This window comes from Grampus griseus (assembly GCF_964374135.1).
Source record: "Grampus griseus genome assembly, chromosome: 18".
Taxonomy (NCBI): domain Eukaryota; kingdom Metazoa; phylum Chordata; class Mammalia; order Artiodactyla; family Delphinidae; genus Grampus; species Grampus griseus.
In genome coordinates this window covers 54,737,273-54,760,642 of record NC_139012.1, presented here as the reverse complement: position 1 = coordinate 54,760,642, position 23,370 = coordinate 54,737,273, and the positions used below count along the sequence as shown (strand labels likewise).

General features: G+C 46.6%; 1 protein-coding gene across 7 annotated transcripts in view; it reads right to left on the bottom strand.

Annotated features, from left to right (window-relative positions):
* CNMD (chondromodulin) overlaps positions 1 to 22,845 on the bottom strand; it is a gene marked incomplete at its 5' end in the record, with an annotated part of 28,095 nt that extends 5,250 nt beyond the window's left edge. For 3 of the 7 annotated variants that reach the window (XM_082675417.1, XM_082675418.1, XM_082675419.1), the window contains 5 exons: positions 3,334 to 3,487; positions 8,813 to 8,926; positions 16,495 to 16,635; positions 22,199 to 22,339; positions 22,759 to 22,830. In XM_082675417.1, the coding sequence (XP_082531543.1) occupies positions 3,334 to 3,487; positions 8,813 to 8,926; positions 16,495 to 16,635; positions 22,199 to 22,339; positions 22,759 to 22,830 (622 nt within the window). Of the gene's footprint in view, positions 1 to 3,333; positions 3,488 to 8,812; positions 8,927 to 16,494; positions 16,636 to 22,198; positions 22,340 to 22,758 lie in introns of all 7 variants that reach the window. The other 4 variants (XM_082675420.1, XM_082675421.1, XM_082675422.1 and 1 more) reach the window with 2 other exon arrangements.
* Positions 22,846 to 23,370: the final 525 nt, after the last annotated feature.

Below are 23,370 nucleotides of genomic sequence, written 5' to 3'. Positions count from 1 at the left end.
TATCTTGGTTGATTCTTTTAAAAATCATTTGGGATAGAATAAGCAGATACTTTTATACAAAAGGGCAACAAGGCTCGGAAAGACCAAGTGACTTGGCCGAGATCACAGAAGGTGGCAGAGAAGAGGGTCGAACATGAACTTCTCTGGCTTCCAGCCCACTGCCCTCATCCTCCACAATGCCTCATGGGTCCTGCAGCAGGACTGATGGCTGCCGAGTAACAAGAATGGAGAGAGGATCACACAGGGTGGCTTTGGCATCTGAGTCTCAGTTTCTTCTTCAGTAAAACGGGGATAATAATAGTATCTAATTCAGAGGATAGTAATAGAGTTCAGGAGAATTTGTTTCTAAGGGTTCTAGCATAGTGTTTGGCATATCATAAGCCCTCAAACATCAGGTGATGATGATGATATGATGCTATGTTATCTGTAAGGGCATGCATGTGCGTCCAGCCGTGCATAGCTTCCCCAGATAGCTTCTTGGTTTCTGTGGCAGGGCTGGAGAGGCATCAGGGAAACCTGGATTCAAACCTCAACTTCACTCCTTTTTTTTTTTTTTTTTTTTAGCAACTCCACTTGTTTTAACTAACAATGACCTCAGGAGAGTGATTCAATCTCTGAACCTTAGTTTATTCATCTATAAAGTGGGAATATTACTAGTTAGCTGGACAGTTGTTGGCAAAGATTAAATGAGGACAAGATGTAAAGCTCTAGCACAGTACGGTGCCTGGTACACAGCCCGAGCTCAGCAGACTTCAGCTCCCACCCCCCTCCCCGCTTTCCTCTGACCTTGTACAGCGTCATTCCCAGGGTCTCTGATGATATGGCTACATGACACTGATAACCTGCCAGCATAAAGATCCAAGGGCAGGGGTTGCTGGACCCTGGAGCTGGGAGGCTTTTATTAGAATTAGGTGGCGGGGAGCCAGGCATCCTCAGGGAGGGTTTCATTTTGTTGACTTTATTGTAAAATATGACTGCATTTATGAGACTGGAAAAAAATTCCCTCACTTTTAATGTCTATGATATTCCATCCTATGACTACACCAACACTTATTTAATCCTTTTCAAATCTGGGGCCATTTAGGTGGTTTCTACTTTTCTGGTGTTGTATGTAATGCATGTAATTCTTGGATGGATGGTGTGATGACTGAATACTTACGATGTGTAATTAATACTTAATGATACATAATTGAATACTTAAGATGTGCTCATGGGATTTCCCTGGCAGTCCAAGTAGTTAAGAGCCTGTGCTCCCAATGCAGGCGGCACAGGTTCGATCCCTGGTTGGAGAACTAAGATCCCGCATGCTGCACAGTGCGGCAAAAAAAAAAAAGATTCGGTCATGCTGTTAGCTGTGAGGGGCCAAGTCACATCTTGGATGTAGGAAACAAGCTCCTTCCCAGAGGGTGACGGTTCTCATTTTATCAGTCATCCCAGCACTGCCAAGAGCGCTGCCTTCCCAACCCCACCCCCAGACCCCTTGCCCTGCTCTTTTTCCATAGAACCTTGGATCATCCCATACGATTTCCTTGTTTTAGTTTAGTGTTTATGTACTGTCTCCCTTTAGCTACAATGTAAAACTCCTGGGGGGCATGGATTCTTGTCTCTTCTGTTCATCAGCACATTCCAGGTGCCTAGAACAAATGAATGGCACATAATAAACGTGTCAATAAATGTTTGTTGAATGAATGAATGAATCCATGAATGAACTCTCTGGGTAAGAAGCATGTCCTCAAACAGAAAGTGATCAGAGAGAGGGCTACATGTAGCAGAGTTGGAAACTTTTGTCCTTGACTGGAAAAGGTGACAAGGTATTGGAGAAGGAGTTCCTGGGTAGTGGAAGGCAAGAAGGCCCATTCCACGTGGAGGCAAGTGGGGAACTGAAAGCCAGAACTTGTAAATGGCCAGAGAATTGAGTTGCGACCACCCGCTGGGGCAAGACCTAGGATGGCAAAAGCGATGGTCCATTTGGCAGCCCCTAGAGTTGTGGCAGACACCGCTCAGAGGATTCCTTCTCACTGAGCATGCGTGTAGCTTTGGAATTCTCAGCCCACTCTTCCAGTCAGCCACTTCCAGCAGCTTATAAATTGCATCCTATTTGCTTTGCCTGGGCTAAAAAGTAACCGTCTTATCCAAGCTTTGGAACTGAATAAGACTTGTGAACTGTAGGAATAAGTTAGCCATGGCAGAATCAGAAGCCTGGAGTGTGTGTGTGTGTGTTTTAAATTTTTGGCCACACCGTGCGTGGCATGTGGGATCTCAGTTCCCCGACCAGGGATCAAACCCATGCTCCCTGAATTGGAAACGCAGAGTCTTAAACACTGGACGGCTAGGGAAGTCCTTGTTTATTCCAATTGTGGTAAAATATATATAAAACTTACCATTCTAACCATTTTTAGGTGTACAGTTAAGTGGCATTAAGTACAGGCATATGGCTCTGCAAACGTCATCACCATCTATCTCCCGAACAGTTTTCATCTTACAAAACTGAAACCTGCACCTGTTAAATAGTAACTGCTCGTTCCCCTCTCCTAAGTCTGGTGGTTTTAATTCCTGTGTTTTCTTTATTTCCATGCTGCTCTCTCTCTGAGTTCAACATAATCTTTCTGAGAACATAGCCTATCTAGGCTGTGCTAGGAGAGGGGCCTTTTCCCCCCGCTTGAGCCAGAGCTACAAAGTAGGACTTTGGGAGGCCAGTGGGGTGACTGGGATGGGAACCAAGAGAGCAGCCCTGGAGACAGACAAAATCCAGGAAAAGAGCCTGGCCTGCAGAGCTCATCAGCTGCCCTTCTCCACCCGGAAACAGCCCACAGGGTGCTCCAACCTAGCTCTGAACCCCAGGGGCCCTTCACTTATTTTCCCCGGACTTGGAAGTGGACCTTGAACTTAAGGAATCTCAGCCTACGCCCACAGCTGCTTTTGGCTGCCCCAGAATTCAAGGTTTGACCATAATAAGGATTCGGCGGTGTAACAGCTTCTTAGACCCCTGATTCTCTGCTTTAGGAACAAAAAAATGTAAAATTGCAAAGTGCAAACAACAGAGATTAGGGGCAGAGCGGAAGCAGTGGGAGTGTCATAAATAAAATCCGCAGGTAAGGCAGAGGTGTTCCGGGCCCCCCTGCTTCCTGTCACCCCGCTGCTCTGGCCCTGCCCTGCGACATTCACGGCTGTCCTTTCCCTTCCCTTTGATGTCTCATGCCAATTACTGTGACACTGTGATGTGCACCCGGATTCATCTTCCTTGTCACATGCTTGGGCCTGTGCAGGGGCTCACAGGAACCTCACCAGGGCAGGGAGAATTCCAAGCAGCGTCTTAAGAATTAAAAATGTTACCTTTGGGGTAGGTTGGTTTAAGCCAGAAAATAGGAAGGTCGCCACAGAGTTCTAAGATTTTAGAACTCAAGAAGCTGTCGTCCTTCACGGGCTGGTCTACAGCCACCCAGATGAGAGAATTTTCTTCATATTTAACAGGCATGATCTTGCCTTCCTGTAAGTAAGTGAAAATGAAATGCACTGAACAAAGTGGGCATGGAACATGCTGCATATTAAGATTCATGTGTTGGTAAAAGATTATTTCGCCCTATAAAAACTTAATGAGTTTGGGATTAGCAGGTGCAAACTAGTATATATAGGATGGATAAACAACAGGGTCCTACTGTATAGCACAGGGAACTATATTCAATACACTCTGATAAACCATAATGGAAAAGAATATGAAAAAGAATATATATCTGTTCAACTAAGTCACTTTGCTGTAAGCAGAAGTTAACAAAACATTGTAAATCAACTATACTTCAACAAAATTTAAAAGAAAACTTAATGAGAATTCTCTGTGTATATGTGTGTGCATTCGCGTTTGCACACGTGCGCACGCACCCACACACACACGCACTCTGAAGTTCTAATCTCTTCTCTCTGTAGCTTTTCTCACAACATTCCACACCCCTCATGCCATCCTGCCTTTGGATAACTCGAATGTGTGAACATGAGCGTCCTGAGTGGAAGTGAAAATTACTTGATGTCAACTTTGAGATTTAGGTTAACCTGATGTTTTTGATCAAAGATGTTTTAGAGGAAAAGCAACTGAACGGACTCTGGAATCTGATAAAGGATAGAGGAGCCCTTCGTGTGAAGTGAAAGTCCTTTGGGGGCTTGTTCTGCCACTGCCAAACCACGATGGAAAAAGCCGGCAATTGGTTCTTTAATGTCTTCAGTTCAAAGTAGTATTTAACATAAACCATTTCTACATTTCCCAGCTATAACAAAACGTATTTCAGATGTTCTCTGCATCAAGCACACCACTGAGATTTCAAAGCTAAATGCTGAGTTTTCTCCTACAGCGAGATGCTGAGAATAGTTTGATAACCTAGGAGACAAATTTATTTTGCCAGGTTGCTCCTTTCATGCATTTATTAGTTTGCAATAGGTTGTAGGTTGGAGAAATTAAAATATTTTCTTATTTTTTAGCTAAAAGCAGCACTTCATTTATGCTTTCTCTCTCAGGCTTCTGGCTGCCTTAAAACAAGTTAAAGTTATTGGAGGTAGCTAACACTCAGGTAATCCAGTTATTTACCTTAAGTTAAATGGCTCCATCCAGGAAATGAATGTTCTTTGGGTATAGGAGCTTTTAAAAGTAATACAAACCTGGGCTTCCCTGGTGGCGCAGTCGTTAAGAATCCGCCTGCCACTGCAGGGGACGCGGGTTCGAGCCCTGGTCCGGGAAGATCCCACATGCCGCAGAGCAGCTAAGCCCGTGCGCCACAACTACTGAGCCTGCTCTCTACAGCCCGTGAGCCACAGCTCCTGAGCCCACGCGCCTAGAGCCTGTTCTCCGCAACAAGAGAAGCCACCGCAATGAGAAGCCCGTGCACCGCCATGAATAGTAGCCCCTGCTCGCCGCAACTAGAGAAAGCCCGAGCGCAGCAATGAAGACCCAAATAAACGTAGCCTAAAATAATTTCTTTAAAAAATAAATAAAATAAAAGTTATACAAAACTGATGAAAAATGTATGAGAGCTAGTGGTGCATAAATCCACCCCATCACAACCTAAAGTGTGTGGGCACAGAATGGGGCGATAGGAAGAATGCACGTGTGCGCAACCTACAAGCTAGGGGTGTTAAATAAAAAGGGTATGATGTTGGGCTTCCCTGGTGGCGCAGTGGTTGAGAGTCCGCCTGCCGATGCAGGGGACACGGGTTCGTGCCCCGGTCCGGGAGGATCCCACATGCCGCGGAGTGGCTGGGCCCGTGAGCCATGGCCGCTGAGTCTGCGCGTCCAGAGCCTGTGCTCCATAGCGGGAGAGGCCGCAACAGTGAGAGGCCCGCGTACCACACACACACACACACAAAAGTGTATGATGTTAAATAAAAAGCGTACGGCACATACTTTCAGCTGCCGACCCATCTCCTTCCTCCCTCCCTCCCTTTCCTTGCAACACAATCCTGCTTTTGTTGGTGGCAGCAATCTGCTGGCCCCAGGGGAGACACCTGCTTTCTCAGACTCCCCGGCAGCTAGGGGTGCCCGTGTGACCAGCTCTAGACAATGCGATCCACGCTAAAGTGTGTTGTGGGGCTGAGAAGGCACCCAGCTTTTCCCGAGTTAAGAGAAACCACGGTTGACACTACTCAGCGTCTTCCTGCCTTCCTTACTTGACTGCGTGGTTGATGTTTAGAGCTGGAAGGAAAGGACGAAAAAATCAGAGATGCTGGCCACGGTGCCAGTGTCTGGGGCTGCCTACCTCCACATTACTTACTGTGGAGAAAAATCCTTATTTGTCTAAGTCACTCTAAGTGTAATGTGCTGCTACTGACAGCCAAACACATTCCTGATTCCCACAAACACGTTGCCTGAATTTGGTTTTGTCCACCAGAGAAGCCACCACACACCCTATAAACAACCAAAACACGAGAAAAAGCATTCACCTCTATGGCCTAAGAAAAGACTCAGAGGCAAAGATTTAAATACAAAACTATTCACCACAGTGAATTATATCTGTATTCAAAAAATTATTTTGAATTATTATTATTATTTGAAAAATGGAAAATTGAAGATACCTGTATTCAAGAACAAAAGACTTTTAAAATTATAATCATATGATGACATACAATACATCCATTATAATCTACATTTTAGAAGACCTAAAGTTAAGTGAAAATAATAAGAATGTACACCAGTATAACTTCAATTATGAAAAGAATATCACATACATTTGCACATGGAGAAAATCCACCAAAACATTAACATTAGCTATCTGTGGATTATGCAATTGTGGGTGATTTTCTTCTCTATTCTTTTATGTATTTCCCAAATTTCTACAATGACAAAGTATTGTTTTTAAAAATCAGGAAAAGGGACTTCCCTGGTGGCAAAATGGTTAAGAATCTGCCTGCCAATGCAGGGGACAAGGGTTCGGTCCCTGGTCTGGAAAGATCCCACGTGCCATGGAGCAACTAAGCCCGTGCGCCACAACTACTGAGCACATGAGCACAACTGCTGAAGCCTGCACTCCTAGAACCCATGCTCCGCAACAAGAGAAGCCACCGCAATGGGAAGCCCGTGCACCGCAACGAAGAGTAGCCCCTGCTCGCCGCAACTAGAGAAAGCCCGCACGCAGCAACGAAGACCCAACGCAGCCAAAAAAAAAAAAAAAAAAATCAGAAAAAAATCCCCACCTTGTTTTTAAAAAAATCAGAAAATGAACTGCAAACTTATGATAAGATCTCGGTCGGCTATGGTTGAGGAGTTGGTTCTTTATATCCACTCATGGGGGAAATGTCAAGAGTTATTAGTTCACTAAAGGCTTCATAACAGAAACTGAGTGATAGGACCATTAAAAAAAAAGGTAATGCAATAAGGGATGTTCAAGGTCAGAACACAGGCGGTCTCCGTCTCATTTTTAGACTCTGTATCAGTGGGTCCACACTTGTGTTCTGAAGGGCGCAGCTCATGGGGAACAAACCAGATCATGATCAGAGGAGAATCACGAGAGGGATGAAGGGCTGGAACCCATCTCACAGGATGAATGGTGGGGAAACTGGGAGTAGAGGAGATACTGAGGACATGAGAGCCAACTTTTAAAACTCACGGGTTGGTTTTAGCTCTTGTTTTGAGACACCTGGGGCTGCTCCTAGGAGAGCAAACAATTGGACAGTTTCCAGGCACTTTTGCTTATTCTTGTTTTTCCTCAGCTGCCCTGAGGGAGCTGATGCCTGATATATCTCCCTCTCGGGGATACTGGAAAGATCAAAGTGATCATAATAAAATTAAGAATGAAAGCAGCAGCCGTCTATTCATTGTCTATCGAGTTCAGGGCCGTGGGGACAGGGCGCACACTGTAGTTTGTAGGTGGCAAATCTGAGGCTCAAAGAGTTGAAGTCACATCATAGCAAGGGTCAGAGCTGGGATTTGAACGCACTTTTTCCAAAGTCCATTTTTTTCCCACCCTATCCTGCCGCAACTCAAATGGAAGATGAGAACGAATGCGGTTACTTTGTAAGCCCTAAAGCACCAAATAAGTGTAAGGTATTATTGTTACATGTGCCTTTATAACTCTGTGTGCAATTCTTAACATAAATTTTTATAAAGCCAAGCTCAAAGGCAAGCTATTAATAATAAATGGATGAACAACGTTTAAAGCACCTCACAAGCCTGACACGTAGGAAAGGAATTCGATATATGTTGAGTAGCCTCCTTGGGCTGAACTTGAACCAGTGGGAAGAAATTGCAGAGGGAGTCACTCAGCTCAACGTAGGGCAAAACAATTAGAACTACCTCCCATGAAGGTGCCTGATGCACAGGGAAGGAGCGCCCTGTTGCTGCTTTCCAGCGGAGGCTAAGGGATCAGCTATGGTGAATTTTCAGGAGGAAATCCCCCTGCTGAGCGGCGCTGAGGCTGGAGTGAGGCTTGAGGCTCCTGAGGCCCCTTTAATGAAAAGATCCTAACACGTGAAGTCCTTTATTATTATTATTTTTAAATGTATTTATTTTTGCCTGCGTTGGGTTTTCGTTGCTGCGCATGGGCTTTCTCTAGTTGTGGCAAGCGGGGGCTACTCTTTGTTGCAGTGTGCGGGCTTCTCATTGCAGTGGCTTCTCTTGTTGGGGAGCACGGGCTCTTGGCACGCGGGCCTCAGCAGTTGCAGCACGTGGGCTCAGTAGTTGTGGCTCGCGGGCTCCAGAGCGCAGGCTCAGCAGCTGTGGCTCACGGACTTAGTTGCTCCGCGGCATGTGGGATCCTCCCTGACCCGGGCTCGAACCTGTGTCCCCTGCATTGGCAGTCGGATTCCCAACCACTGAACCACCAGGGAAGCCCATGAAGTCCTTTAAGTTGTCATTTTTTTAAAAAATTCTTTTGGTTGCACTGGGTCTTAGTTGCAGCAGGTGGGCTGCTTAGTTGTGGCATGCCAACTCTTAGTTGCGGCATGCGTGATCTAGTTCCCTGACCAGGGATCAAACCTGCGTCCTCTGCATTGGAAGGCAGATTCTAAACCACCGCACCACCAGGGAAGTCCCCTTTAGGTTGTCGTAATCACTGATCAGATAGTTCCCTAACATCAGGCAAATAAGGGCCATGTCATGACCAATCCCCTTTATGTACTTTAAAATCTGGTTTTCCAAAACCTCCAATTATACTACATCATGTAAGAATGATCACTTGGAACCAATGAGTAGGACCAAAATAATTAAGTTCCTTTGGCAGAGAAGAAAGAGAACTTATGTTCTGGTCATGAACCTATCCAGGAACTAGAGACAGAAAGGGTTGTACCTTCAATGTCTGCCCAAAGCCCTTGCTGTGTGGTGCAGGCTGGTACCCACCAGTTCAGAGGAGATGCTCTGCTTGGTCACGGTGCCCACCTCAGGAACTCGAGCCTTCACCTGTGCTTTGATGTAGCACTTCTCCCCTCCAGCAAAACGGATTCCTGTGATGCCCTAGGAAACAAAAGTTTATGCATCCGTCTATCCATCCATTCATTTATTCAGTGTATTGAGTGTCTACTGTGAGCTAGGCACCATTCCAGGTCCTGGGTACAGGGATGAACAAAACAGATGGAGTCTCTGCCCCCATGGAGCTTATCTTTTAGTGTTATTTACCAAAAATAAAACAACAGAGATAAAGTCAGGTGGCGTTAAGTGCTATGGAGAAAAATAAAGCAGAGTGCAGAGATAGGAGTGACAGGGGATGGTGCTTTAGACCGTGTGATGGGGAGGCCCCTGCCAGGGGCTGCCTCCAAGCTGACAGAGCTGTTCATTGCTCCATCCATCCTGCCAAGCTCAGATGAAATGCCATCTTTCCTGTGAAGCTTTCTCTGGCCATCCCAGGCTAAGTGAGCTTCCCGCTCTCTAACTCCCTGAAAGCCCTCCCATCTTCATCCCTCATTTGGCACTTGGCTCTCAGGGCCCTTGCTCCTTGTGAATGTCACCTCCCTACGCAGCTCTAAGCTTGAGATCGATCTGAATGTTTTCTTTTTTGTTTTTGTTTGTTTGGTGCTCCCACAAAGGTTCTCAAAAGATGTTGGTCCAATTTATTAATTCCATCAGTTCGGATTTTTCCTAAGTCGCTGAGCCCAGAGTAAATAGTAGCTTTCTATAACACTGGGAACTGAATTTTGCTCCTAGACCTTATCCAAGGACTTGGACGTTTTGTTTTCATCCCCTGTGAGATATAAACAGTGTCTCCTCCTCTGCCTAGGGAACAGCCTCAAGGGAAACCTCAGCCGCAAGGCTCCAGTCTTGGCTGACAGCTGGGCACTGACTCCGCCCGCGGAGCGCATCAGGCATAACGGTATGTTCTGACCCAAGAGTGTTTACTTTCCCTCTGCTGGTTAATTTCATGACTAGTGAGTGGCCAAAAGCGGTATTAAAGACCTACAAATTTTATGCCATCATAATGTAGATACCAACACAAATCTGAACATCTCAACTGATCAATCTTCTGTTGAGCTGAGACAAATGTCAGGAAGATACAGAACTTGTTCTAACGTCAACACCAAGGAGCGGGAAGAAGAAAAGCCTTTATCAACCTAGGGGCCTGGCTCAGGAGTCAGCCCTCTTAAATGAAGAACGAAGTCAAACGTCATTCCTGCTTGAGGATATTCATGGACGGTTACACCATATGGAATCTCAGAGCCAGGAGCCCTGCAAAATGGGGTGGGTGACAGACTGGAGAGGAGAAGGAAAGGCTCCTTCTTCCTGAAGCTTCTCGTTATCTGCCTTGCAGCCTGATTGGCCACATACACATGTAACACGTTTCACTTATTCCTCCCAGTGTCACCTCTCACCCAGAGAGAGGTGGCGGCGTGACCCCCCCCCCCGACCCCCCTTTACAGAGGATGGACTCCAGGCTTACTGCAGAGGGTCTCGAATCTGCACCAAAATCACCTGGAAAGATTTTAAAAACACAGAGGCCTGGGCCTCTCCTCAGAGATTCCCATTTAATTGGCCTGGGGCCGTGCCCAGACACTGGCATGCTTAAAAGCTCCCCATGTGTTTATAACGTACAGCTGGAGCTGAGGACCACCAGTTTAGGGAGAAAGAAACTTGTTCAGGGTAACAAAGTTTTAAAAGAACTGAAACAGCCTGCTATGCACTGAATGTCTGTGTCCCCCCACATTCCTATGTTGAAACCTAACCCCCCATGGGATGGTACCCAGAAGTGGGCCTTTGGGAAGTGATGAGGTCATGAGGGTGGAGCCCTCATGAATGGGATTAGTGCCCTTTTCCCAGAGAGCTCCTTCCCCCTTCTGCCATGTGAGGACACAGTGAGAAGACAGCTGTCTGTGAGCCAGAAAGCAAGACCCTCACTAGACACACAACCTGCTGGCACCTTAAGCTTGGACTTTCCAGCCTCCAGAACTATGAGAAACAAATTTCTGTTGTTTAAGAGTCACTCAGTCTATGGCAATTTGTTATAGCAGCCTCAAGGGACTAAGACACAGCCTCTGGACCCAAGTTTCTTCTGTACTAGTGGCTCACAAACTTTCCCTTGTATTCCAATCACCTGGAGGACTTGATAAATAAAATACTGTGTTGGTCCCCTCCCCGAGAGTTTCTGATTCAGGAGGTCTGGAGTGGGGGCTAAACTGTATACTTCTAACAAGCACTCAGGTGCTGCTGCTGCTGGTGGCCTAATGAACACACTAGGTGAACCACTGCTCTCTACCATGCTATCTCTGGAAGGTCTGCTGTTCTTAATCTACTTGTAAATCTAGGGTGCATGGTTTGAAAAACAGAAGGCAGGGGAGGGGGATTACTGCCCCTCTATGCGATATGTTCTTTTAACTTCAAACTCTCATAGCCTCTGAATCTGAGATGCCAGGGAGGAAACACCATAGAGCTATTACCATATCCCCAGGGAGAGAACTGACGCTCTGGAAGGATTCACAGCCCTGAATGTGAGTGTAGTATGTATTGAGTTAGTTCTGACAGTCTACAGGCTGCACAGAAAACCGAAACCCCATAGGGATGGGCCCTGTGGGAAGCAGTTCACACTTATTAACCACCCTGTCTAGATACAAATCCATATCAAACAGCCAGACATGTTAAGAGATTAAACAGAGGTAAGGGAAAGTCAAGAAAATATCCTGTTTTTGCAAACAAACAAAACCTTAGAAGCTGGTGATAATGAAGAAATTTGCTAAAAAGGTAATGAGTGAGGATCCCAGTGATCTAACATCCTTTTATCGAGTCGGCTAATCTCATGTTAGCTGCACCATTTTTTTCTTTCTAGGGGATCTCATTTATTTCTGTGGCTTAAACCAGAAGTTTCCAAGGAGGGCAAGGGGTCCTTTCCCCAGGGGGCCATTTAGAAACTTTTGAGGGAGTTTTTTATTGTCACAAAAACTGGGGTCTCTCTGGGCTTTTGTTGGGTGGGGCCCAGGGGTGTCAGATCCCAACCAGCTCAGGGGGGCCCTGAAGAACCAACCACCTAGAGCCCTGGGTGAAAAACCTGATGGTAAGCATCTGTGCCTAGAACATAACACTGTTTTACATATAAAAGAGTGATGTTTGGTATAGTCTTAATGTACAACCAGTTTCCTAGGACTGGAATTACTGTGCAAATGGAGAAAAAATGGTACTTTCGTTTACTGTTTGAGAAAATTACCTGGTATTTAATTTGTCAACACACACTTAGGTCAATCTGCATTTTAGGCTGTGGCACAGACAGTGACCCAAGCATATGACTTTTATGATGTTTTCTAGTGCATCAGGCTCAAGTCCAAATTTTATTATAAATTACTTTCGATTTATTTTTTCTTTATGTTATAGTTGGGGGCCATACTGATTCTTGAAACCAATAACCTACTTACCTACCAGGTAGGTTGCGCTATCCTTTCCCATCCCCCCCACTTTTTTCCCTTTTCCCAGCTTTTTAAATTAAAAATTTCAAATATACACAAAGTCAAAAGCGTTGTATAGTGAAAATCTATATATATCAGTTTATTCTATCTTAATTTCTAACCGGGATTTTTGTTATATAAATGGGTCATTAGGTCTGAGAGGGTTGGCTTAGACCAACATCACTCATGCTATTGAGGGTGTAACTTTCTAGAAAGTAACTCATATGTTATCAACAAACTTAGCTTCTGTGTTCCACAGGGTATTGACAAAGACTCTCCTGACCTAACTCTAGTCAGGCTCCTCTGGGTTCTCTGTTTACTAGGCCCCAACCTTGGGCTCTGTCTTGACCCGTTTATTCCAGTTTTAGCAAGAATCCTGCTGAGTCAGCCTTGGTCTGATCAACCTGGATATTTGATCTCCTTGACCTGCCTGCAGCAAAAATCCTGTTAGGTCAGTTTAGCAAAGAACCTCTTAGTAATTTTCCATCCACCAACACCTCCACCCTGTTCTTTGGCTATAAATCCCCACTTTTCCTTATTGTATTCGGGGCTGAGCCCACTCTCTCTCTCCTACTACAAAACCCCACGGTAGTAGCCTGCCTTGAATGAAGTCCGCCTCACCTTCTTTAACAAGTGTCCTGAACAACCTTTTCTCTAACAGTGTAGAGCCTGGAGCCCTTTGTTCAGTGCTAATTCCCTCTCAGGGGGCTTTTTTTATCCATTGGCTCTACTACAGTCTTGGTGGGGTTAGCGGGGAAGGCTGTTCACTTACAATTCAGAAACTTTCCTACTCTGGCCCCACCTGCAACTCCATTTTCTCATCTTTGCCACCTCCCGGGCTACTTAGAACTTGGGAGCAGACCTGAGCACGGGTATTGCGTAGTCTTCCCTGGGCCTGGAAAGCCCTGCCCCAGCTTCTCTGCCGGCCAAAATTCTTCTTCCATTCTTCCAGACCTGATTCAACTGTTGCTGATAATGAGCAGGTCTCTGTGGGGCTCCCGGGCACAGAAGCCTTTCTGTGTCCCCTATTTCTTTGGTTACAGGAAATAGGCATCATTCAGCCTTCAGGATCTTCCCTGAGTTCCAACGGGCAGGTTCAAACAGTTGCTAATTAAGGAAGGGAAGGGATGCAGAGACCAGGGAGGAACAGTCAAGAAACAATAGTGCAGCCTTGGGGCAGGGTCCTGGTTCCCCATCAAGGGATACAAACAACAATATCTTTGAGCTGTTTTGCAGATACTGAAACCCCCTCCAGGTGGGAGAAGTTAACTGTGTGCTGCCCACAAGCCTGTAGACCCCAGACCAGTTGGAACCGGAAGGTTGATGATGCTGACTCCTCACCACCAACCCATCAGAAGAGTGTCCACGAGCTGATCACACCCTTTTTGAACCATTACTGTAAACTCCTCACTCCCCCCTCCAGGTTGGGACACACAGTTCTGAGGGCATTAGCCCACTGTGGCTCCCTTTGCCTGGCAAAGCAATAAAGCTATTCTTTTCTACTTCACCCAAAACTCTGTCTCCAAAAATTAATTCAGGGTTGGAATTTTCAGAGACTGGATTCGGCTTCCTCGCCACCTCTGTAAAACCTGCTCCCTCCCCCAACTGACAGCGGTGGCCTCCTCCTCTCGATGGCTCCACGTTTCTGTTCACAGCTCCATGGCAGCGTGTTTCCCGGCCTGACCTGAAGCCACTTCTGTGTGGATGTCCGCCTCCTGGACATGGACTGTAAGGTCCTTGAGGGAGGGAACAAGTGTCAGTCATCTTTGCATCCTCCATGCTTCACACCATCCCTTGCACACAGTGGGCTCCAATAGCACTTCCTGAATTTGACTGACAGTTTGGAATACAGGAGAAAGTAATACTGCAGGTACCATAGTGGCTGATTCATGGGTTTTCAAAAGTCCGGGCTTATTTAAACCCATAACATGTTCTATCCATCAAAAAAATGTTCTACTCACCAGTTCTGACTTAGAGAAATATGGAAACTTTCAAAGACGATTGATCAGTTTATAAAATATGTGTGGCCCCATTGGCCTCTGAGAACAAAACACAATCAATACCATTATTAGAACCAAAGGATTATAAAACAGAAATATAGGTTTGGGATTAAATTTTTTTTTTAGTAAATTTATTTTTGGCTGCATTGTGTCTTCCTCGCTGTGCGCGGGCTTTCTCTAGTTGCGGCAATCAGGGGCTACTCTTCGTTGCGGTGCGCAGGCTTCTCATTGTGGCGACTTGATGCGGAGCATGGGCTCCATGTGTGCGGGCTTCAGTAGTTGTGGCACGTGGGCTCAGTAGTTGTGGCTCTCAGGATTAGCCGCTCCGTGGCATGTGGGATCTTCTCAGACCAGGGCTCGAACCCATGTTCCCTGCATTGGCAGGTGGATTCTTAACCACTGCGTCACCAGGGAAGCCCAGGATTAACTTTTAAAAGGATATTCCTGATACATGCATATCTTGAGAGAGATGGATCTTTTCTTATTTAACTGCATAACCACCTTTGCATATCTTGATATTGTGGCACATCCTGGGTATTCAATTTTGTTCTGGGTTGGATGAATAAAGCATGTGTGGGAGTCACATTTTATAATTTTATATTGAGCAGTGCAAAGGAAAACATCCCTTTTACCTTGTCCTCGGTCTTGCAGTAAAAGCCTTTCATAGGTCCAGAGAAATTATCCCTGTGCCTTGACCAGAACCATCTGCAAAGCTATGACTAAGCGAAATGCAGCCACGCACACATGGGGCTGCAGAGCTTGGCCCCGGGGCAGAGCCCACGCTGAACACAGCCAGCCCTTGTCATCATCAAATAATGTGTAACATCAGCCGGGCTCTGAGGTTAGCATCTGTTTGTTATTCAAAAGGGCTTGTGAAGTGTGTTTGGGTCTCAACAAGGGGAGTTCTTTCTTCGAATGAAAAGCATCTCTAGTTTTTCTCATCAGTCAGAGGAAGACAGGTCGATGAGATGTTTGCAGGCCAATAAACTATCAGGAGAGACATTATTTTCAAGAGCCTTTTTTCATGAAGTCTCACCGACTCCATCTACAGATTTAACAGGAGAGCACAAACAGTGATGCCTCTTTCTCATCTCAGAACATGAAAGAGAGGAAGATATTTATGGTGGCCATCCAGAGAGGAGGCCTGCAGTGACACTTCGGTTCACAGATGTCCACTGAAGCATCAATGCGTGGCTTAATGTCTCCAACTGCCTGTAAATTGAATTTTTGAAAGCAAACATGTGTGCCCTTTTCAAAGGAGACTCGAAGGTTTCATCTGTAATAGGCCATAGTCAGAAAGCAGATGATACACCAGGGGAATTTCTCCACGCTCACTTCCTGGATTAAACGGGAAATCTGAAGAATTGAGAAACATGTATCAATAGATCCCACCTGTTGTTGATGAGATTATTAGGTCATTAAAGTTTCCCTCCTCTTGACAAGTGCCACTCTCAGACCTTGCAATGTTCTAGAGGAGCTTGAGCATTTTATTCACTGTGTTAAGAAAGCTGCTTGGAAAGAAATAGCTCTCGCAAGTCTTTCTGCCAAAACTTTTTTTTTAAGGTTTTTAAAAAATTAATTAATTAATTAATTTTTGGCCACGTTGGGTCTTCGTTGCTGCTCGTGGGCTTTCTCTAGTTGCGGCGAGCAGGGGCTACTTTTTGTTGTGGTGCGTGGGCTTCTCATTGCGGTGGCTTCTCTTGTTGCGGAGCATGGGCTCTAGGTGTGCAGGCTCAGTAGCTATGGCTCGCGGGCTCTAGAGCGCAGGCTCAGTAGTTGTGGCGCACAGGCTTAGTTGCTCCGTGGCATGTGGGATCTTCCCAGACCAGGGCTCGAACCCGTGTCCCCTGCATTGGCAGGCGGACTCTCAACCACTGCGCCACCAGGGAAGTCCCTCTGCCAAGACTTTGTATAGTTCTAAGAACTTGTTTTTTTTTCAATGCTAAGGTGTTGCTTTTTCATTTTGAAAATGTAAAGGACACAGAGTGGTCCTCTCTCAGAGAGAATACGCTGCACGGTGCAGGTGGGTCAGTGGTACCATGGCTGCCAAAAAGAACAGTTCCTTCCCATTTGGATGTGTGTGAGGGGCGCTCCTTCTCCCTGAATGAGAAGTCTCCCAGGCTTCCCTGGTTAAACTCCTAAATGCATGAAATATACTTACATTCTGGAAATCATTAACTTCAATCGCTTCTTCAGCTCCACTTCCCATTTTAAAGGTCTCCAAGTTGTTCCCAGCATCTATTTCCATTGACCCATCTTGTAATTTCCCATTGATACTCATGGTATAATGGACATTGTAAATCTGGAAGAGAACATCAGAGTTAGTGATGCCTCCCTTTTAGAGTAATTCAGGGCTTATCTTTAGATCTGCAGTATATAAAGTAGCCTTCCTATTTCTCAGAGATACACTGAATCATTCTTAATAGTAAGGATGATTATCTTAGTTATCTGTGAGGACTTTATTCATAGACCAATCACTTAATACGTGATTTCTTAAAAAATATCTTAAAAGTAAAGCTTTTGATAGTCTCTGATACTAAATCAAATAGCTCAGTGATTTGCAATCTTGGCTACATGTAGAAGCATCTTAGTAGAATTTCCAGCTACCATGCTTAGGTTCTCCCCACTGGACTGATCAAATCAGAGCCTGTGGGGATGGGGTGTGAGCACAGATCTTTCTTTTTCTGAAGGTCAATTCTACTATGCAGCCAGAGTTAAGACCCATTGATGGATAAATGGAAATTGAGGAGGCAGAGGGTTAACTGGGCTGTTATCTGAACAAATCTGCAGTGGCACGTCACTTTGAAGGTATTTTTTTTAAGTCCTTCAGTCAAGCTTTGGCGTGGAGTGTGGTATACAGTAAGAACTGCAGGCAGGACTAGGATATGCCTGAGATAGAGTAGCCTTTACAGAGAGCAAGATCAATGTGCACATCTGTTTCAGCTCAAAATAAGAGGTTCTCATTTTAATGACTCTGTGGGACAGACATGGCGTCATAAAGCATTATGTTACGAGACTTGTGGGGAGAAGAGAGGGAGGCTTGGCATTGTCCAAGAGCACTGGCCCAGGAATCAGAAAAATGATGGCCACACCCCTTATCCCTGTGTCTTGGGAGTTACCTTGAGTGTAAAACAATGAAGTGGGACCTCAGAAGTGATTTTTTTTTTTTTATGTTGGGGGTAGGAGTTTATTACTTCATTTATTTATTTTTGCTGTGTTGGGTCTTCATTTCTGTGTGAGGGCTTTCTCTAGTTGTGGCAAGTGGGGGACACTCTTCATCGCAGTGCATGGGCCTCTCACTATCGCGGCCTCTCTTGTTGCGGAGCACAGGCTCCAGACGCGCAGGCTCAGTAGTTGTGGCTCACGGGCCCAGTTGCTCCGCGGCATGTGGGATCCTCCCAGACCAGGGCTCGAACCCGCGTCCCCTGCATTAGCAGGCAGACTCTCATCCACTGCACCACCAGGTAAGCCCCCTCAGAGGTGATTTTCATTTATGTCCTTAGAGTTCTGGGGCTTCATGGAGGTGGTCCAGAGGTGAGGGGAGCAGAGTAGGTGGGACTGTGAGGTTCCTTTATCCACCCCAAGCCCCAGCCCCATGCAGTTTAACCAGAGCAGCTCTGCTTCTGATCTCTTTTATGTGTTGGATTTCTGAGTAATATCTTGTTTAAAATTCCACCATTAGAAATTTTTTTTACAGTGTACCACTAAATTAGATGATCCAAAGGGCTCTCTTAGTTTAGACATCTGGTAAGGACAATAGTTTAAAAAGTAATTCACACACTGCTCCTGTTCAGTATGCCGCTGCTCTAGAACATTCTCTGTGTCATGGGGTAGTAGGTGGGTTCCTTTTCTTATCTTTTCTTCCTTTTTCTTCAAGGTATATATATGTATATATCTATATCTTATATATGATATATAATATATCTCTTATGTGATATATAAGCTATAAAATCTTTAAAGGGGAAGGAATGGGAACTGATGAAAGACACTTGCTACTTAGTGTCAGGTCAGTAGGTCAGAACTGCAAAGACCTCAGATTCAATTCAAGTCTGATTTTCTCCCTCATTATGACGAATGGCTGACCGCAGCATGGACAAACCCCGGGAAAAGTATCTGTTGTTATTGGATCATTACTTGTAGAAAACTCATTATTGCAAGACCCACAGGGTGCTATTTTAGTTTATCAGCAGAGACGTAGAAACGGCTTTGCTAGCATGTACCCTTTTAGGTAACAGCCCTCTGTCAGTTGAAGAGAAAATGCCGGCGTGCAGTTCAGCCTCATTCTCAGCGACCCTCCTTCCCTCGTTCTGATGAACTCCGATTCCTGCAGGACACTGTCTTCACAGCTCACCCGATCATAAGAACCACGTCTAGGGGCTTCCCTGGTGGCGCAGTGGTTGAGGGTCCGCCTGCCGATGCAGGGATCACGGGTTCGTGTCCCGGTCCGGGAAGATCCCACATGCCGCGGAGCGGCTGGTCCCATGAGCCATGGCCGCTGAGCCTGCGCGTCCGGAGTCTGTGCTCCGCAACGGGAGAGGCCACAACAGTGAGAGGTCCGCGTACCGCAAAAAAAATTAAAAAAGAACCACTTCTAGGGGTTCTGCTTTAGGGGAAGCGGGAGCAGAGCCCAGCAATCTGTTTTCACTTTGCACCTCAGGCGTCCTCACCATCGGCCAGTTTGGGGAAACCTGTTTTCTTTGGCTGAGCCAGGGCTTTCTGCAGGTAAAGCTCAGAAAGCAGGCTCTGTTCTGCCCCTGTGCTCTCTGAGCAGCCCCTATTCACTTGAACTAATTTTGGCTGTCCAAGGGCACATGGCAGACAACGCGCATGTGAGTTTCTGCTGGCACGAGTGTCCTTCCTTCACTCATGAGACAAGAGGCTCTTTTTTTTTTTTTTTAAGCATTGCACATAAGCTTTTTACTACTCAAGCAATCCTAAATTTAAGTAACTGTTTGCAAATTCTTAGCGGGTCTTGAGGAGACAAGATCGCAACACTAGAACTGTGGCTTTTATCCTAATTTCACTTTCCTCTACCACCCTTCGCCACCTCCCCGCCAGCAGAAGCTCCCTAACGAGGCGTCCTTTGTAATGTAGCTGCAGCCCGGCTTTCATAAGCAGTACACTGTCTGCATGGGGCAGCAATGGAGGTTTGTGCCCTCCTGAAGTGCCTTGGGTTGGGGGGTGGTAAAAAGTCGGAAGTTATTTCCGAAGTACTGGGCCCTGAGCTCAGAAAGTGGCTCGGTTGGTGGAGCAGTAATCACATTATCTGCTCCAAACTGATGGAGCTGTTAGCACCTAAGGCTATTTCTGTCCAAGCACAAAGAAAGTTTATTATGTGCCAATAGTCTGCTCAATATGGTACCTTTTACAGCCAAGGAGGTTTGCTAATGAGTTTCTAATAAAGCCTGGGTTCATAAGATAATTACATCATGTTTGGGACAATGTCTTGAAAAATCAGGCTGAGAATAAAGTCCCCGAGCAATGATGTCTTCGCCTCATCCCACGGGGTAGGGTTGTCAGTTATGTCATATTGGTGGGCGTTTCCCATATTTCAATGCCTTGTTCCATTTACAATAACGTGGATGAAGCATGGCCTCAATATTTGAGCCCAGTCGCTTGTCCCCTGATTATTAGCACTCCAATGCTTCAGAATTCTCTAGCTGCTTTCCAGTAAACCTGTCCTAAGGGGATTTACCCATATGAAAGGCATAGGAGGTAAATTACTGCTGGCTCTCCTCTATAAACCAATATAGAGCAGCAGAGGCATAGATAATCCCCAAAGAGGGGGTAGTTCATTTGGTTGGGGATGTCTTTCTGTTTGACAGAGACTTGATTATGCTTTGTTTGGGCCATTTACATTTGTATTCAGGGAAAGCAGACCTGTGCCTGTGCTATGCATAGACGGTGCCAAATTTACTCTATTTAGTATTTTGTGATTTGTTTTTCAGACTTAAGTAATGGATCAGCATGGAATATTTTGGGAGTTAAAAAAAAAAACAAACCTACCACGATTTTCTTCATTTTCCTGCCTCTATAAGAGACAGGGATAACTTTGATTGTTGGCAATAAAATGTGATAAACTATTCCTCTGTATTTTTAGAATTTAATACTGCTCTCTTGAACCAGACAACCAACCATCTTGCAGTAAAGTACAAGTTATGATAAAAGGAGGCCCTGCTCTTTCAGGGCGATCTTTCAATCTCTCTTTCTAGAAGCTTGTCAGTTAGCTGTGTTTGCCTTGAATAATTAAATGCCAAATGGTGTTCATTTTCATACATACCAGGACCAAAATCTTTACCCGCTCCCTCCTAAAAAGCAAAGCTATTTTTGTACCCAAAGGACCTATACCATTGAAGTTTTGTCATCTAAAAGATAGCATTTACATTCAAAGATGGTACAGTTTCCCAAGGGATGACAATCTAAACCCTGCTGTTAATGGAGGTGGAGATACTGACATCGTTCTCATGTTCAGATATGCTGCTTTCAAATGTGAGCATCTGGCCCAGCTTCTATATTTAAAATATACAAATAGATTACGGCACTTTTCAAATATACACAAAATACTGTGCAATTCTGATCTTCCAAATCGATGCTTGTAAATTTGATATAGTCTCTAAAACAGACTCTGCTAAATGGCATGCTTATCTACGTTAGGCATTTGAGTTAAAAATACAAATTATGCCGTGACTGCAGAAGATGTGATGTGTAAAATGGCTGAATTGCTTTCAGCACCATTTTCTCTAAGTACTGGGATTCATTCATGCTTTGAATTTCATGGTGGGAGAGAAACGGGAAACAGCAGTCACAGATCCTCTGAGGGTAGTGATTAAGAAACAGCCCTTTGTGTGCACCCTGGAGATGGAATTCTTTTCCATTAATTGAAATACTTATACCAAGCCTGGCAATGGTCATCAAGATAAAATGCCTCCCTTTACGTAGGTGAACAAAATTCAGAGTATTTAACAAAAACACGGGTATTTTGCTTAGTTGGGTCAGAAACACTTTTTAGATTCCTTGAGAGCCAACTGAGCTCTAAAATAAATAGTTGCATACAAAGAAAGTAGGACAGCAGTTAGTAAAACATTTACCATTAAATCACATGTGACCAAGCCAGAAGTGATTTTTAAAGACACTTGCCATCTTTAAGGAAGTTAGATCTTTTTTTTTTTTCCCCTTACTGCATGAGAGAAGGGGGCATTAAAAGATGAGAGAGAGAGGGAGAGAGAGAGGGAGGGAGAGAGAGGGAGAGAGAGAAAGAGAGAGAGAGAGAGAGAGAGAGAGAAGACAGAAGGGAGAGGGAGGAAGGGAGGGAGGGAGGGAGAGAGAGAGACAGCGCTACTGAGAGGTCAAATTCGTCCCCTTATTGGGTCTGAATGTCCCTCCACTGTCTTTGTCTTAAATTCACAGCCTTTCTCAGCTGGGAGAGGGCTTAGTTCCATTTCTTTCCTAAGGATGAGTAAAGCGAGGCCAGAGGGGATGTGCCTTACCCATGGTCACTCAACTGCTTAGCGGAGACGCCAGGCTGGGATGGGCCAAAAAGAACTTTCTTGGAACCGTCCCCTGCTTTTCCCCGCTACTCTGTCTTTAACATCTTCCCATAAAGCCCTGACTGGCTTTTCTGCAAAGTTGCCCGTGAGTGGGAAGCCGCATCGTGGAGTTGGTTGGAAGAAGGGGGAAGGTACCCGGGAGGCCCCGAGGGGAAAGCATCAGCTGGGGCGAGGGGGCCGCTCTGGCGCCACCTAGGAGGGGACACGCGAGTGACAGAGAGGACCCCGCTGTCCCGCGCGCCCCCAGGCCCCGCGCCCCTCCCGGCCTCTCGCACCCTGACTCGTGCCCGCAAGCCGGCAGCCGCCCTCCGGACTTACGTGATTGTCGCTCCCCTTCCAGAAGTAGAAGGCCCCGATGGCCCCGAAGAGCAGCAGCGCCGCCCCCGAAATGAGGACCACGGCTCCGACCTGGAGCAACCGCGCGGGGCTGGTGGGCTTCACGGTCACCGTGGCGTACGCCTGCGGGCCGGCGGGAGAGGGACTGTCATGTCCGCGCGCGGCGACCCAGCGCATTGGGGGTGTCGGACAGCTCGCCCGGGGCTCCTCCGGGCGGCCCTTTTCGCCGCGCTTGCGTCCATGGGTCCCTGGTGCTCGGGAGTGGATGTGCGCTGAACAAACTTCGCGGTGCAGGGCCATCGCCCCGCGGGTCTCTCTCCGCCTGCCACCCAACGCCCCCTCTTTCCTCCCTATCCACCCTCCCCTTCACACCAGACTGGGGATGCCAGGCCCCTTGCACACGCACACGCGTGGGGCGCCACCCCAAACCCACATTTGGGCGCCCACATTTGTTCCCAGCTCCCCAATTCGGTGACACAAATCGCTGACCCGGGACAGGGGATACGGGCCCCGCGTGTCTGGGGCTCCCAGGCGGTACTCACCGGGGGGCTACAAAACTCAACCTCGTCGGGTCCCACCAGGGCGATGGGCACTTTGTCCGAGTTCTCCGTCATGGCTGCGGTCACAGGAGCGGGACACTGGGCGGCTCCGCGCGCCCTGGGCTCTGTCCTGCTGCCCCGACGTGACGGGCACTTCAACGCGGCGCACGCGCGCTTGCTTGCACCGTGCCCCGTCCCTCCTGGGCCAGCCCAGCGCTCCCCACCCCTCCCAGCGCCTCACCTTTCTCCTCCCTTCCTTCTCCCGCCTGGAGCAGCAGTGAGTTCATCCTGCCTTCCAGATGCCCCTCTTCTCGCTCTCTCCCGTCTACTGCCCCCACCACTCCATCCCCGCACCCCCTGCCCCAAACATCCTTGTAAACCTGAGTGTGTCATGGTGGGTGGTGCTGAGCGAGTAGACTAGGGGTGCTGACCCCAAGAAATGCTAAATCGCCGGCACTCCTTCCACCATCCAAGGATCTCTTAGGATGTCAGAAGGCTCTGCCGTGACGCCTGGCTGGAGGCCCATTTCCTGCAGTGTCCTTGGATGTGTGTGTTGGGCGGTGGTGCTGGTGGAACAGGACGCAGAGGAGAGCAGGGCCGTGAAGGTGGAACTGG